We start from the raw sequence: 15,629 nt of genomic DNA on the forward strand, positions 1-15,629 counted from the left end.
TATCCTTTACACCTAATCATGTAGCAATACTTGAAAACTATGTTGAATGAATAGCCCAAGTATAGTTTAATATTCTGAATTCAATTTGTTTTTAGATTTTGTTGTCACTCCATATATCTCCCTTCACAATGATAACATTGTTTTATCCTAAATATTATTTTAATAATTATTGCTGAATATACAGTTACCCTACTTGGTTAGTACTACCTGACAGCACACGAGACTCAAATGGTCAGTGATCACCATCGAGAATGTTATCTGGTTAACTACTAATTCAAATTAAGAGCCCAGCCTGGGTCTGAGCTCTGCTGTCATTCCAAAAAAATGATATCTTATTCCAAATAATTTTCTAATTTTACTTCGGAGTCACGTGAAGACCCTGCCAGCACGCATGCGCAACATATCGTCTCACACATTGCACAGCGACGGGCGGGGGAAGAGCTCTCCCGCGGCAACATTTAAAAACGGGACGTACAGGTAAGTCTCTCACTCTGAGGTCGTTTTTTCTTGCCCTTGTTGTCATTTGTGTTACAGCAACAATGGACAAGGGGAAGAAGACAAAGAGGGTAGCGTCCCGTGTGACTGCGGCGAACCGTGAAAGTTCCGGCAGTGGGGGGCGACCAGCAGCACCTGGACTGCATTCACAGTCACCGACATCAATCCTGCTCAGCCGAGGCCAGCGCCGCGAGCTGCACAACCCAAACCAGCGCAGCGGGTTGGAGGCAAGGCAAAGCAGAAGTCGGTCCGGCCGATAGACTCGGACGAGTCCGGCCAGGAGGACGTGCTGCCCGAGAGCAGTGGAGGTGACTGTCTATCCCGCATGGAACGGTTGATGGAGCAAATGCTCCAACATGACTTGCTCAGGGAGATGGAGCAAGCTCACTATGGGAGTGCTCGCACACCCACAACAGCACCGTATACGGCGCTGTCCAATGCATCTCCCTCGACAGGGGGAGTATTGGGGGCCAGGGCTGGGCTGGAAGAGGGGAACATGGTTGAAGATACCGGCAGTGTGCTGAGGGTGCAGGAACCGCAAGAGCTGCTGGGAGTGGTCACCAAGTATGCAGTATCACCGCAATCGGGACAACCGTTGCAGACCAAACTGGCGGCCAGCATAGACTACCTGTCCTTCCACCCTCTGCAGGAACAGGTAGTTAATGAAGCAATGGAGAGATATATGCCTCCTGAAAACTGCATTTCATTGAATGTACCCGCAGTCAACAGTCAAATCTGGGGGTACATCGGGATTGGCATAAGAGCCCAGAAGGTCAAACTTCAGAAGATCCTAAAACTTCTGACTTTGGGCATAACATCATACGCTCGTTCCGTTGATGGTACTGAAATGACGGACAATCAGCAGGACACACTGGCATTACTTTGTAATACCCAGTACAAAATAAATTGCTTAAGGAAGAACGCAATCAAACCTGCTCTGAACCCTAAATTTGCAGGGTTGTGCAAAACATCTACAGCACAACCGCAGATACTGCTGTTTGGGGGAGACTTGTCTAAACAAGTAAAATAACTCGATGACGAGTCAAAAGCCGTTTGTCTCATGAGGGTGTCCGCAGGAACGAGCAAGACCACATACCCCAGACGGCAGCACCCCTATGCAACCACCAACAGGCATCGACACCAGGATGCTGGTGAAAGCATGAGGGCCACGCAGCAACCACAAAGGTCCTTTTTAGGCCAAGGCCCAGGCCGAGCCTCATGGAAGATGCGCCAATCCCACACTCCGGCACCTCGACCGCAGAAGAGGCAGAAGCCGAAGAAATGAGCGTACCACCGGTAACCATGGAGGTAGGTGGGTCAGGTTCCTTCCAGAACATAAAAGGTGTAGGTCCTGTACCAACAGGGGGAAGGTTACACTTGTTTTTGGAAGCATGGAGGACTATTACAACTGATAAATATATACTACAAAGTATTCAGGGATACAAAATTGTGTTAGTCCAAAAAGGTATGCCATCAGTTCAACATGTACCTAACCGGGAGTTTGTACTCTCACAACAGGAAAAGTTGGAAGGACATGCAGAACTGGCGAGGTTACATGCTAAAGGTGTAATCGAGAGGACGGCACATGACTCTGGAATTTGTATCCAACATTTTTACGAAAACTAACAAAGATGGTGGATGTTGCATCATCATTGACTTAACTAGACTGAATACATTTGTAAAATATATTCATTTCAAAATGGAAACTTTTGTTACTGCCAAACAGTGGGTTCTGAGGGATACTTCATGGCATGCATCGATCTGAAAGATGCATACTATTCAGTACCCATACATAAGGATCATCGTCGATACCTAAAATTTAATTGGATGCAGCAACAATGGCAGTATAAAGCATTGCCTAATGGGTTAACATCAGCCCCAAGACTATTTAACAAGATATTGAAACCAGCCTTGGCAATACTAAGGAAACAAAAACATATTGTTATGGCATATCTTGATGATATATCGATTGTGGGGAAAACCCTGGAATTAGCTAAATCAGCGGTTTTAGCTACCAAACATCTGTTTGAAACACTGGAGTTTATCATCCATCCAGATAAATCTAAGTTGACACCATCCACAACTATGAACTATCTGGGATTCACAATTAACTCTATCCACATGTGTGTAACATTGCCAAAGAACAAAGCAGCAGACTTGATGGAAGCCTGCAACAAATTGATTGTTACTAATCAACCATCCATTTGACAGGTGGCAAGAGTAATTGGGAAATTAGTAGCAGCATTTCCAGTTACTCAGTTTGGACCTTTGCATTACCAGAATTTACAAAGGGCAAACGTGCAAGCGCTAAAACAACATGCAGGTCATTTTGATCGACCTATGCAATTACCAGCCAAAGCAATTTTGGAGTTACAATGGTGGAAGGAATATATTTAGCATAGTTCCAGCCCCATCGTTATCTGTAACCCATCATTCACAATACAAACGAATGCCAGCGCTCATGGCTGGGGAGCAACTAACACTATGTCCAGTACTGGTGGTAGATGGAACATACAAGAATCATCACTACTACAAACACTAGATATAAATTATTTAGAAATGATGGGTGCGTTTTATGGGCTAAAAGCTTACTGTTCAACTATGCACCATCTGCATGTCCGCCTACAAAGTGATAATACCATGGTGGTGGCATATATTAATCATATGGGTGGAATAAAATCGATATTGTGTGATAATCTGGCCAATATAATCTGGCAATGGTGTGTCGACAGACATATTTGGCTATCAGCAACTTACCTGCCAGGTAAGCTCAATACAGTGGCAGACACCAGGTCACGAAAATTTACTGACAACACCGAATGGATGTTGAACCACAAAGTATGTGCTATTACTATGCGATATGGTACACCTGATATCGATCTATTTGCATATAGACTCAATCACTAGTTGCCAACATAAGTCGCTTGGGAACCAGACCCTGGTGCAGCAGCGATGGACGCTTTTTCGCTGAATTGGGGAAAATTGGTTTTCTATGCTTTTCCCCCTTCTGCCTCATCAGTCGGGTCCTACGCAAAATACAAATGGACTCGGCTTCAGATATTTTGGTAGTACCCGATTGGCCTACACAGCCATCGTTCCCTGTGGTCCTCGACATGGTCTCTGAACCATATATGACCATCACTAAAAGACCAGATCTTTTGGCCCATCCTGTTTCGGGCAAGAGTCATCCGTGACATGACAGGATCAATCTGTTGGCTTGTAGAATCTGAAAAGACCTTTGCTGGATCTGGGACTCACAGACAGGACCATGAACATGATCACAGCGGCCTATCGAGAGTCAACTAAGAAGCAGTACCTCTCCAGCATTAGGAAATGGGAATTGTACTGCTCAAGGACTGGTGTAGCATACAATACAGCTACAGTCACCAATGTCCTGGAATTCCTATCCAGCCTTCATTTTGATGAAGGATTGAGCTACAGCGCTATTAATAGTGCTAGGAGTGCTCTGTCAGCAAACTTGTGGCAGGCACCAGGACAACATTCCATGGGATCCCACCCTAGTTGCCAAACTCATGAGGGGTATTTACATCACCAACCCTCCCAGGCCGAAGTACTACCAGATCTGGGACGTTAGTGTTGTACTCACATTGCTAAGGGGTTGGTCACCAGCAATGTCCCTGTCCCTGGAACACCTCACATTAAAAACAGTAATGCTGATGGCATTGGTCTCAGCTCAAAGGGTTCAGTCCCTACACAAACTAAGACTGGAAAATATGAAGGTATAAACAGACAAGATAACCTTCCGGAGTTGGTCAAACAAAGTAGACCAGGAACATCAGGACTGAATTTGGAATTCCGGGCATACCCATCTGACACCCGTCTGTGTGTTATGACACACCTACTGCTATACCTTAAGACTACAAAAACCTTAAGAGGAAACAAATTGGCGCTATTGGTCAGCTTTAAACAGCCTCATGGCCGGGTGTCAGCACAGACCATCTCTAGATGGCTCAGACAGGTTCTGGGAGCTGCTGCGGTGGATACTGACATTTTTTAATCTCATTCCCCAGGGCAGCAGCAACATCAGTGGCTAGAAACATGGAGGTGCCAATGGACCATATCCTGGCGACAGCAGGTTGGTCTAGGGAGAAGACCTTCCAACTCCTTTATAATAAGCCGATCGCCAAACCTGCGGTGTTTGCAGAAAGTATTTTAAGTTCTGCAATATAATTTAGCCCGAGGGAGCATTATTTTCTTTTTTAAAATAAATCGTTATTGTTTCAAATTTTGATTCATGTCTCAATACGATAACATACTTCCACCCTTGGATGACTTTGGCAGTGAGTGAAGCATGGATTTGTTCCACGGCATGAAATCACAGAGCTTTAAAATCTTCACGTAGTCACTCACGTGACTGAAGTAAAATAGTAAGATTAAACGAGAATTTACCAGTTTGAAGTTAGATCTTTATTTTATGAGGAGTTACATCGAGGGATTACGTGCCCTCCACGCCCACCCTCTATCATAAAGGTCAACTGGTATCCTAGCTCTTCTTATCTTACTATGTTTATTTCACTTTCTATTACTGTGATTTCACACCGCTGCTTTGAAGAATGTCGCGCATGCGTGCTGGCGGGGTCTTCACGTAATCCCTCGACGTAACTCCTCATAAAATAAAGATCAAACTTCAAACTGGTAAGTTCTCGTTTAATCTTACTATTAAATTGCATCCCACATTTCAGCCCTTGCAATTACTCCCCACTTTCACATTTCAACCACAAATTTTTGACCTACATTCTGCATTTCTTCATTTACACACTGATGATAATATCTTGCAGAGACTCTGGGACTGAATATTAACCATTCTGCAATCACTCGAAATAATGGAAGACTTGCAAATAAGCATGCCTTGTACAGTTAATGTACTATGAAACTAACCAAGGACTGCCAAGAAATGGTCAACTCCAATTAAGAGGCATGGCGTTCATTCACCTGCAATTGGCCATCAATAACAAAATTTGACTGAGCAAACTTCTGTCTCCATTAATTCAGTTCCAACTAGGATTCAGTTTTGCGGCAATTGAAAGATCATAATTCCTCAGTCATGTGAGAGGCAGGTGGAAGCTCTTCACTATTAATCACTTCCCTACGGCTTGCAAACAGCTCAGGTTGCACACGGGACTCTAAATTATGAACAAAGCTTTTACCATCTGCAACCTTTGATCTGTTTATGCACCAAATTCCAGCATGTGCATTCTCTTTTGTCTCCTATTCTTCATTTTAAGTCTCTTCTTACCTCAGGCTGTATTTTGCAACTTAATGACAGAATATGGTTTACGTTTTACATCAATCCCAATTGTTTTTACCAGCATTTTAGTGGGCTAAATCATGCCGATTGAGGCCAGAAGTTTTGAAGGGAACCACAAGAATTCAGACATTCACAATGAAGTTTTGCCTGGAACTTTAGTTTTGAGATACAGCTTTCAAAAAGGCCCTTCAGCCCACTGAGCCCACACCGACCAGCGATCCCCGCACATTAACACTATCCTATACTAGTGGCAATTTTTTTTGAACATTTTTATACCGTCAATTAACCTACAAATCTGTACGTCTTTGGATTATGGAAATCAAAGTTCTCGGAGAAAACTCACACAGGTCACAGGGAGAACATACAAACTCAGTTCAGACAAACACCGAGAACCAGTATCAAACCCGGGTCTCTGTAAGCGCTGTAAGGCATCAGCTCTACCACCGTGCCACCCACAACACGCTGCATGTCAAATTACATCACATCTGTCACCAATGTTTGTCACTGGAGTTGACATGCAGCACAGAGCCTCGTCCTAGTGGGACCACCCCCAAAATTACATTGGTAGGGGGCTGGGAGAAGAGGGAAGGAGTGTCAAAAAGCCTATCTCCATTTATGTCTTTAATCAGATCAAATGTGACAGGCAATTGGAGATCCCATAGTTTTGAATATTCAAGAAAAGCAGAAATAAGTCATTTTAAGAAAAATGATAATCAATTTCTAAAACTAAAATCATTGCTTTTATGTAAAGTTGTTGTCAAATTTAAGAGATATTTAAAAGTAAATAGATTTGTCAGAAGAAGGATCTCGACACAAAACATCTGTCCATATTCTCCAGAGATTCTGCCTGACCCATTGAGTCTGAAGAAGGGTCTCGAACCAAAACGTCACCCATTCCTTCGCTCCATAGATGCTGCCTCACCCGTCTTTATTTTTTTTAAATAGATTTCTTCACAGCTTTGACAAAAGGTAAACCTCTATTCTCAGCTTTGCCTTCTGCCAAAGCCTAAGCAAAGCCTCAGCAATGTGTTTCTCTATATATCTCGTGAAATCTACGTGTCGAAGGTCCAGTGAGACTCCACCCATACATCTGCATCAGACAAGTGCAGGGAAGGGTGAAGGATGTTCCTATTTGGATCAGGTTTTCTCCTATTGCCAGGAGCAGCAAGCCTGATTCAATGTTTCATTCAAAAATCCCCTCAGACATGGAGCATTTGAAATAAAATGGACAAACCTTTAATTCCCTTGGCATGTTAAGAGTCGGATTATGTCTGCCAAATTAAAAAATATTCGATCTTCTTGAATCTTTAAATTATAGGATCTCACTTTCATGTTAAACCTTGATCAAATCATCTTTGGGGAATAATTACCCCAAATGTGGATACATGTGCCAAGAAAATAAGTATTTCCTTTAAAATACCAGTGTAATTAACAAATTCGGGTATTTACAGCAAATGTTACAAATTCCATCATGAGGTCGAGTTACCAATACTTGGCCATAAATTTTACTATTCAATATTCTTCAGATTAAGTAATTGGAATGCAACATGATTTCTGCTGCAATCTACGGCTCCACCAATTGTGGAAAAGTGAAGCAATTGCAAACATTAGTGTATTAGCAGTAATACAAGGGGCTTAAAAAGGGAAATGTGTAAATTGCAAAAATGTTAAATAAATAGTTTGTCTTTGGAGTAGAAAAGACTAATAGCATATCAAAAATATAAAATAATCAAAAGGGAGGGAGGGACGTAATTAAAAATAATCTGTTAAGAAGTGCTCATTGGATAAATTGGGCCCCCCCAATAAAGCTATAAGCATTGATTACTCCATTAAGAATAGAGTACAGATAAGACAAGATCTCAGACTTGTTAGCTCCTGTACACGTGGCTGAGAGCACATAGCTGCTTTCATCTTTTTGATTTATTTATTTGCAAACCAAATCAGGTTATTTTGTGTAATTTCAATAAACACTGAAGGAAAATTCTTTGGGATTGCCACACAAACAGGAGAAGGATTATGGGAAATTAGGCTAATAACGAAGGCACGTTAGAAAGACCCGTTAGACAAGGCAGTGCTGTTTTAGATTAACAATGTTTTTCGGGCGGCACGGTAGCGCACTGGTAGAGTTGCTGCATTACAGCACTTGCAGCACCTGAGACCCGGGTTCGATCCTGACTGCAGCTGCTGTCTGTACAGAGTTTGTACATTCTCCCTTGACCTGCGTGGGTTTTCTCTGTGATCTTAGGTTTCCTCCCACACTCCAAAGATGTACAGGGATGTAGGTAAATTGACGGTATAAGTGTAAATTGTCCCTAGTGTGTGTAGGATCGTGTTAATGTGCAGGGATCGCTGGTCAATGCAGACTCAGTGGGCCAAAACTGATATTCCAATATCCCACTCCCGGGTGATATCCCACGTTGTTGGTCAAAATTGATATTCCAATAGTCTTTTTTGTTCCTTTTGCACCAATCAACACCAAATTTCTATCACCAGTGCCAAGTCACTATCCATTCTTCTGTGCCACAAACTCTTACCTCATTCTGTTACTTTCCCTAAATCTTGTACTCCGTTCCTATGTTTTTTGCCAACGTTCCCCTCACATTCATCTATCTTCAAAATTGATATTTTCTGTTAAGTTCGTCTTCACCTATCTTGTTGTACTCCCACCAGCGTTGTTAACATCTCCCATTTGTTGTATGTATTTTCTTTCTCCTTCATTTTTTTAAAATATTCTATCACCGCATCCTTTCAAGATTTGAGAGTTTTCTTCAAACATGAAGCTAAATTGTTCCTCCATTCACACTAAATACCAGAATAAACTCCTACTATCTCTTCACAAACTATACCAAATGGTGATGCTTGGTTATTCATTTATGGCGCACTGGATACATCTGATGTACTTAAGAGAATGTTAAGAATATAAAGTTACACATGATAATTTAATTAAAAAACTTGACATAGTAATTGGCACAGCTTCTCTGCCTGCCAATATAAACCCTTAAAAAGCAGTGTTTGGGTTTACTTTTCTGGTATTATACAGTGATCTACTTCCATGAGCTCCATCTACTTTTCATCCCCATTAAGATATCCGTTTTTCAATTAATGTGATCTTATTTTTCTTTTACATTTTCAAAGCTAAAACTAAAAACAAATAGTGAGCCTCAGTGGCCAGAGCACTGATCCTTGCGGGACCTCCCATTCCAGTATATTGAACAATACTTTCTCAATACACTCTTTCTGGATTGCAGCCAAATCTCTATCTATTCTATTATTTGTCTCATGTATCAATCTACCTAGTCTATAATCTTGCTAGGATTATATTACATTATCCTTGTCATGCTCTCTTAACCTCAAATAATTCAATGATTTTCCTTATACAAGAATTTTCCTCTTGGAATTGAGAAATTAGCTATTGATTATTATATTTTTCTGTCTCACGAGGTCTCCAAGTTTTTTTTTTCTAGCTGCTGTGGGAAGGGGGTGGGCATTGAATATAGCACATGGAAGGAGATTAAACCCTTTTTCTCATGACTGATATCTAGATGTATTCCATTTTCCTTTAAAAATATAACCATTGCATTACCAGTCCCCACTGACTGCATATCTTTATCCAACAAGTTATCCATTGTAAAAGTATCTGCCAGCTGCTCTCTGCATTCATTTAATGTGTAGATGGATTTTAAATGTTGATGATCTGGACAGCATATAACTTTACATTGTTTTAAACATTTTCTTCTTTCAAATATTGTTTTATCGCATCCCAATTTCTTCTTATTCTCTTGCCCAAATGCATCTTGTATATATTTTTTCCTCATTTTCAATATGTCCTTCTAATTTTGGCACTGCATGATGTCTCATTGGTGTTTGGATTGATCTTCCTTAGAGCAAAATATTTTTTCTTGGATCTGTTCAACACCATTTTATATTTCACATTTATATTTTTTACAATGTTTGCCAATATTGGCCTGGATTTATGGTTGGATAATGGTGAAGTTCAGAAGTTTTTCATCAGGGCACACTACTATTGCAGCATTAGGGACTTCTCTGCTGAGTAGGTTAAAAAGGGAGCCCAAAATTGCTGCCAGTGGTTCAGAATTCCTCCATTGAACCACTCCCACAGATCTTGTAAATACTTACCGGTACACTACAAGCAAAATCAAAATACAATAACAAAAATGTAATGTATTTCCAAGTTGTTGCAAGCTGTAGCTTTTTAAATTATATACAAAGCCATGATCACTACTGAGCAAATTTTCTGACCTTCAAGACTAAATGCTTGCATAAAATATACTTTCCTCAAACATTTCAAAATTATGGATATCATAACTTGCATTAAAAAAATTGCAGCTCAATCTTGCATGCTCCTAACTCATTTCACACGCAGTATAAAAGTTTAAATATATTAATTAAAATGTTGCTATCTTAAAAGCTTCTTATCCGAATTGTTTAACAGTGGGCGCAGCAGTAGAATTGTTGCCTTAAGGGCATGTCCCACTAGGGTGTCATTTGCGCGTAATTTACGTGACATAATTTACTCGTCACAACGCATTACGCGTGCATGGTGCGCATGGAGCGTGGTGACGTAGGCAGTGACGCGCGGTCGCGTGTGGCGCCCCAGGATTTTGGGACGATACAAATGTAAATTGCCCCTATGGTGTGTAAGATAGTGGTAATGTGCAGGGATCGCTGGTCGGTGCGGACTCAGTGGGCCAAAGGGCCTGTTTCCATGCTGTATCTCTAAACTAAACAAAACATGACTGGCTGTCAGCTGCATGATGTCGCAGATGCAAGATGTTGTGGATCCAGTTAAACTGGAGCCCATGGCCATTGATAATATACAAATGCACATTCCCTTGCACAACACCCCTGGTTAATTTTAGATAGAACATTATTAATTTTAAATTGAAAATTCACAATTGATCTTATTATTTTCAGACCACTTACAAGCCTCTGTAATCCACTTGGCAGACATACTCACTAATCACACTCTTAAAAAAGTTCTGATCATTTGTTTTGGCCTGGCCAAGAATTTCAAACAAACATAAATATTTGAATATTTTAATAATTATGATCAAAGTACTTCAAATCTAATTCTCAAACTATATAATTTAAATATTCTCCTTATTACTTTACCATTTGACTCCACATGTAATTCTATTTCTACTGTTCTGCACTCCTGCATTCTTCAGCCTCACATTTATTAAGTGAGCCATGCTGCATGTCATAATAAAAAAATCTAATTACTGATTAATTACCTAATTAAGTTTTATAATTCTTTAAGTTTCAATTATATTTCAGCCTTGCACCAAGTAAATTCTTATTTACTGTAATCAGAAATGAACTGTTTTGAATTTAAAATTGAATTCATAGAAACATAGAAAATAGGTGCAGGAGTAGGCCATTCGGCCCTTCGAGCCTGCACCGCCATTCAACATGATCATAGCTGATCATCCAATTCAGTATCCTTATCTGCCATACCCCTTTGTTTTAATCTTTTGTTTTGATACTATCCCTGATTTCCCTTGTTATCCATGGATGCACTACCTTCCCTGATTTATTCTTTTGCCAAACAGGGATGAACAATTGTTGTAGTTCATCCATGCAGTCTTTAAATGTCTTCCATTGCATATCCACCGTCAACCCTTTAAGAATCAATTGCCAGTCTATCTTGGCCAATTCACGTCCCATACCCTCAAAGTTATCTTTCTTTAAACTCAGAACCCTTGTTTCTGAATTAACTAATGAAGAACTCAACCATATTATGGTCACTCTTGCTCAAGGGGCCACGCACAACAAGACTGCTAACTAACCCTTCCTCATTATTCAATACCCACTCTAGAATAGCCTGCTCTCTCGTTGGTTCCTCTACATGTTGGTTTAGAAAACTATCCCGCATACATTCCAAGAAATCCTCTTCATCAGCACCCCTGCCAATTTGATTCACCCAATCTATATGTAAATTGAAGTCACTATATCTGTTTTTCCTTTGTTGTACGCATTTCTAATTTCCGGGATGTCTGGGATGTCAAGCTTTCAAGTGCACATCAACGTCATACTTTATTTCCTTATTACCTCTAGAGATCCACTGCAATCCAGACTTGTGTAAAACTCACCAGGACAAAATAAATGCAAATTCCCTCTGGTTACATTTTGGCAAGATGTAGTTAACCTATTTAACTCATATAACTCACTCTAATTTTCTGTTCATATTCTTGGTGTCTTACTTGCCAAAGATTAGCTTCAGACCATTGTTAAAATGATCCATCTCCATAAAGTAATCTGTCTTCATCTCTGCCCCTCCTCTGCAGAAATTCTCACTCCTAGGCCTGTGCTACCCCTGCCTTCTGACTGACTGCCTGCATTTTCTTTTCCTCTTTCACTCAATTTCCAATAGTATGGAGATGATGTTTTCAAACCTCTCCCTAATCAGGAGTATATCAGCAAAGCTGACAAACAAGTCCTCATAATTATTCTAAGCAGATATCAAATGCATGGATAGATATTCCTAGAATAAGGAACCTTCCTTAGCAAGAAAGCTCTGCAGCACTCAAAACTAAATTATTCTCAAAGGAAAATGATAAGAAAATAAACATTGGAAAACAAATCTTGTCAGATAGCACTCCGAGTTCTAAGTGTTTGCCGAGGTACAGGAGATAATTAACCAAATGTCAATGAACACAGATGCTGACAATTCCTTTGTGTCTTCAGCCACAACTGTTATCTTTGTTTAGAAATGTAGCAACCATCAAAAAGGGTTATCAGCTGTTCAAAGAGCTAATTGGATTATGAAAGCCTCCTGCTGTCCCACATGACCAGTTTCTCTGGGGGAGCCTATTCCCACCATTTCGTAAATAATGAGGTTTGCTGGGGGTTTTTAAAAACAGTCGAGAACAAAAATAAATTGTATTTTAAGGGTTACTTTGAAGAACAGGACGAGTAATTTTTTATTTGTCCTTCAGTATTCCCCAATATATTAATAGACATTTGTCTTAATTTTACTAGATTTTAAACCTGTCCATTCATCATATTTAAAAATTGCAGCACAATGCCATTTACATTATCGTATGACAGATGATCATCAATTACAGTACTTAGTATTGAGTTAAGCATTAACATTTTACAGCAAGAGGATGTTCACCTTTCTTTTGATAATGTTATTACTCTTATCCATAGATGAGACATGTCCTCTGGGATTGTTTTTTGTGGACATAATTCCATTAGCATTCTGCTCAGTGCTCAAGATCCAGCATTCAACAATACCACTCCATGAACTATACACTTTGAACTCTGACAGTTGTTTAGGCAGACAGCTACTACCTTTTCTACATCAGATGTTGGAGGATTTAATAAATGCAACTAACTGCCAGTTCAATTTGATCAACTGACCTGGAGTGCAATAGGCTTATGAGTACTATTCTTTAGGACACTACTATTAATTTAGAAGCTGATCCTTACGATTATCTTAAACTATTCCCAAAATATATTGGTAATTTATTCAACACATAAAATTTGATTTAGGTATACAGCACATGAAATCTCACATTAGAAGAAAAGTGAATTTAAAAATATTCAACTGTAAAGGAAAAAAAATGGTTTCTTACCTGAACCTTAGATCCTGGTTCATGGGAATTAGGTGGAATATAAATAACTTCTTGAACTTCATTGCTAGGCCTTGCTGAATTTTTTCCAAATATTGTATGTGCATCCTCAGTGGCTGATGGAAGAGCTACAAAGCAAGAGCTGGTAGGAGCCACAGACATCCTAAAGTTTAGAGGGAAATGAACAGGATTAATGTTAAATATGCTGTAGCAAAATGTGCAGCAGCATTTGTCACAAGCTTGACGTCCTTGCCACCTCTACAATAGCGTTTTGAGTGGCACCTTATTCAAATTACAAGCTGATGCTGTTAAAAGCTAGGCTAATAAGATGCCTGGAATGACTCAAGGTAAGCAATACTATTTCCAATATGATCACACCAAATTATTGGAAGTTTAGCAGTACAGAGGGATTGAGAAATAATTGGGTGTATTCAAGGTCAGTCGGGGATAAAGTTAAAGAAAATATTGGAAGGACAACAATAAACAATACGACTCAAAACATTATTAATTTCAAAAATCACTTGCATTAGTTGAAGTTCCATAAATTGCAGTCACCATTGATACAGCAATTTCAATGTAGCAAAAGTTATACCACAAGACAATTACAAGATTGATAATTTAAAAAACACACTTGACCCAGAAGATACAAGGGAAGTTAATGAGTTTAACAAAAAGATTAATTTTAAGGAATTCCTCGATGGATGGAGGGGAGATAAGGAAATCACACTGTTTAGGTTAAATGCAGTTAACTATTGGCGGAATGAACAAATTGCAGAATAATCAAAAGGCCAAAATGAGAAGATTTACAATATTCTAGAGCGTTGTCGTGTGGGTAGAATTGACTAAGACAACAGCATGGAGGAAGATAAGTCCAATAGCAAATCTTAAGGCATTATTTAATTTTGAACTGGTGTAGGTCAGCAAATATTGATGTGGTAGATGAGCACAACATGGTGAGAATAAAGACATTGGCAGCATTTTACCAAATGAATTTAAATAAACTATAATAAGGGGCACTAGTGAGAAGACAACTGCAATAGTCAAATCCAGAGGTAACTTGTGAATGGATGTACTTCAGCAGGTGTACGTACTGAAACCGAAAATAATCAGACAATGCCACCAGGGATAATGAGCAAGTTAATAATGGTACAGAGGAGGTACAAACCATAACGTGTGTGCCTGAGTTGTAGACAGACTGTATCATTTTCTAGAGAATAGAACTTGTGTTGGAAAACAGTGATTAAAGGTATGCGCTTCCCAATGTTAAGACATTTTCAACTCACCAAGAACAGTCTATTGAATAAACAAGATGCTTGCCTGAGAATGGAAGGGTCAAGAGCCATGATGGTGAGATAAATATGGTTGTAATGCCGGTGCCAAAACATTCCACTGCGGCAAGCCTCAACGACTTCCGCCCAGTTGCACTTACTCCCATCATCACCAAATGCTTCGAGAAGCTGGTCCTGGCACACCTCAAAAGCTGCCTACCCCCCACATTGGATCCCTATCAGTTTGCCTTCCGCAAGAACAGGAGTACGGAGGATGCCATCTCAACGGCACTTCACTCCGCCCTCTCCCACCTCGACAACAGAGACACTTACGTAAGAATGCTGTTCATCGACTACAGCTCAGCATTCAACACCATTATACCCTCTAAACTGATCACCAAACTCGGTAACCTGGGCATCGACCCCTCCCTCTGCAACTGGATACTGGACTTTCTAACCAACAGACCCCAGTCGGTTAGGTTAGACAAGCACACCTCTTCAACCCTCACCCTGAACACCGGCATTCCACAGGGCTGTGTGCTGAGCCACCTCCTCTACTCCCTCTTCACCTATGACTGCACACCTGTACATGGTACTAACACCATCATCAAGTATGCAGATATACAACGGTGATTGGCCTCATCAGCAACAATGATGAGTCGGCCTATAAGGAGGAGGTCCAGCTCCTAGCAGCATGGTGCGCTGACAACAACCTGGCCCTTAACTCCAAGGAGCTCATTGTAGACTTCATGAAGTCTACATTAACGGGACGGAGGTGGAACGTGTTTCCAGCTTCAGGTTCCTGGGGGTCAACATCTCCGATTACCTCTCTTGGACCCACAATATCTCAACTCTGGTCAAGAAGGCTCACCAGCGTCTCTTCTTCCTGAGGAGACTGAAGAAGGTCCATCTGTCTCCTCAGATCCTGGTGAACTTCTACCGCTGCACCATCGACAGCATCCTTACCAACTGCATCACAGTATCGTATGGCAACTGCTC

General features: G+C 40.5%; 1 protein-coding gene across 1 annotated transcript in view; it reads right to left on the bottom strand.

The window, feature by feature from the left end:
- LOC129712031 (secernin-1-like) overlaps positions 1-15,629 on the bottom strand; it is a 49,514-nt gene that overhangs the window by 21,859 nt on the left and 12,026 nt on the right. Inside the window, exon 2 of the mRNA XM_055660172.1 lies at positions 13,366-13,525. Within this exon, the coding sequence (XP_055516147.1) occupies positions 13,366-13,524 (159 nt within the window). The 5' untranslated portion in view covers position 13,525. The remainder of the gene's footprint in view (positions 1-13,365; positions 13,526-15,629) is intronic.

The sequence above is a fragment of the Leucoraja erinacea genome, chromosome 2 (genome assembly GCF_028641065.1).
Source record: "Leucoraja erinacea ecotype New England chromosome 2, Leri_hhj_1, whole genome shotgun sequence".
NCBI lineage: Eukaryota > Metazoa > Chordata > Chondrichthyes > Rajiformes > Rajidae > Leucoraja > Leucoraja erinaceus.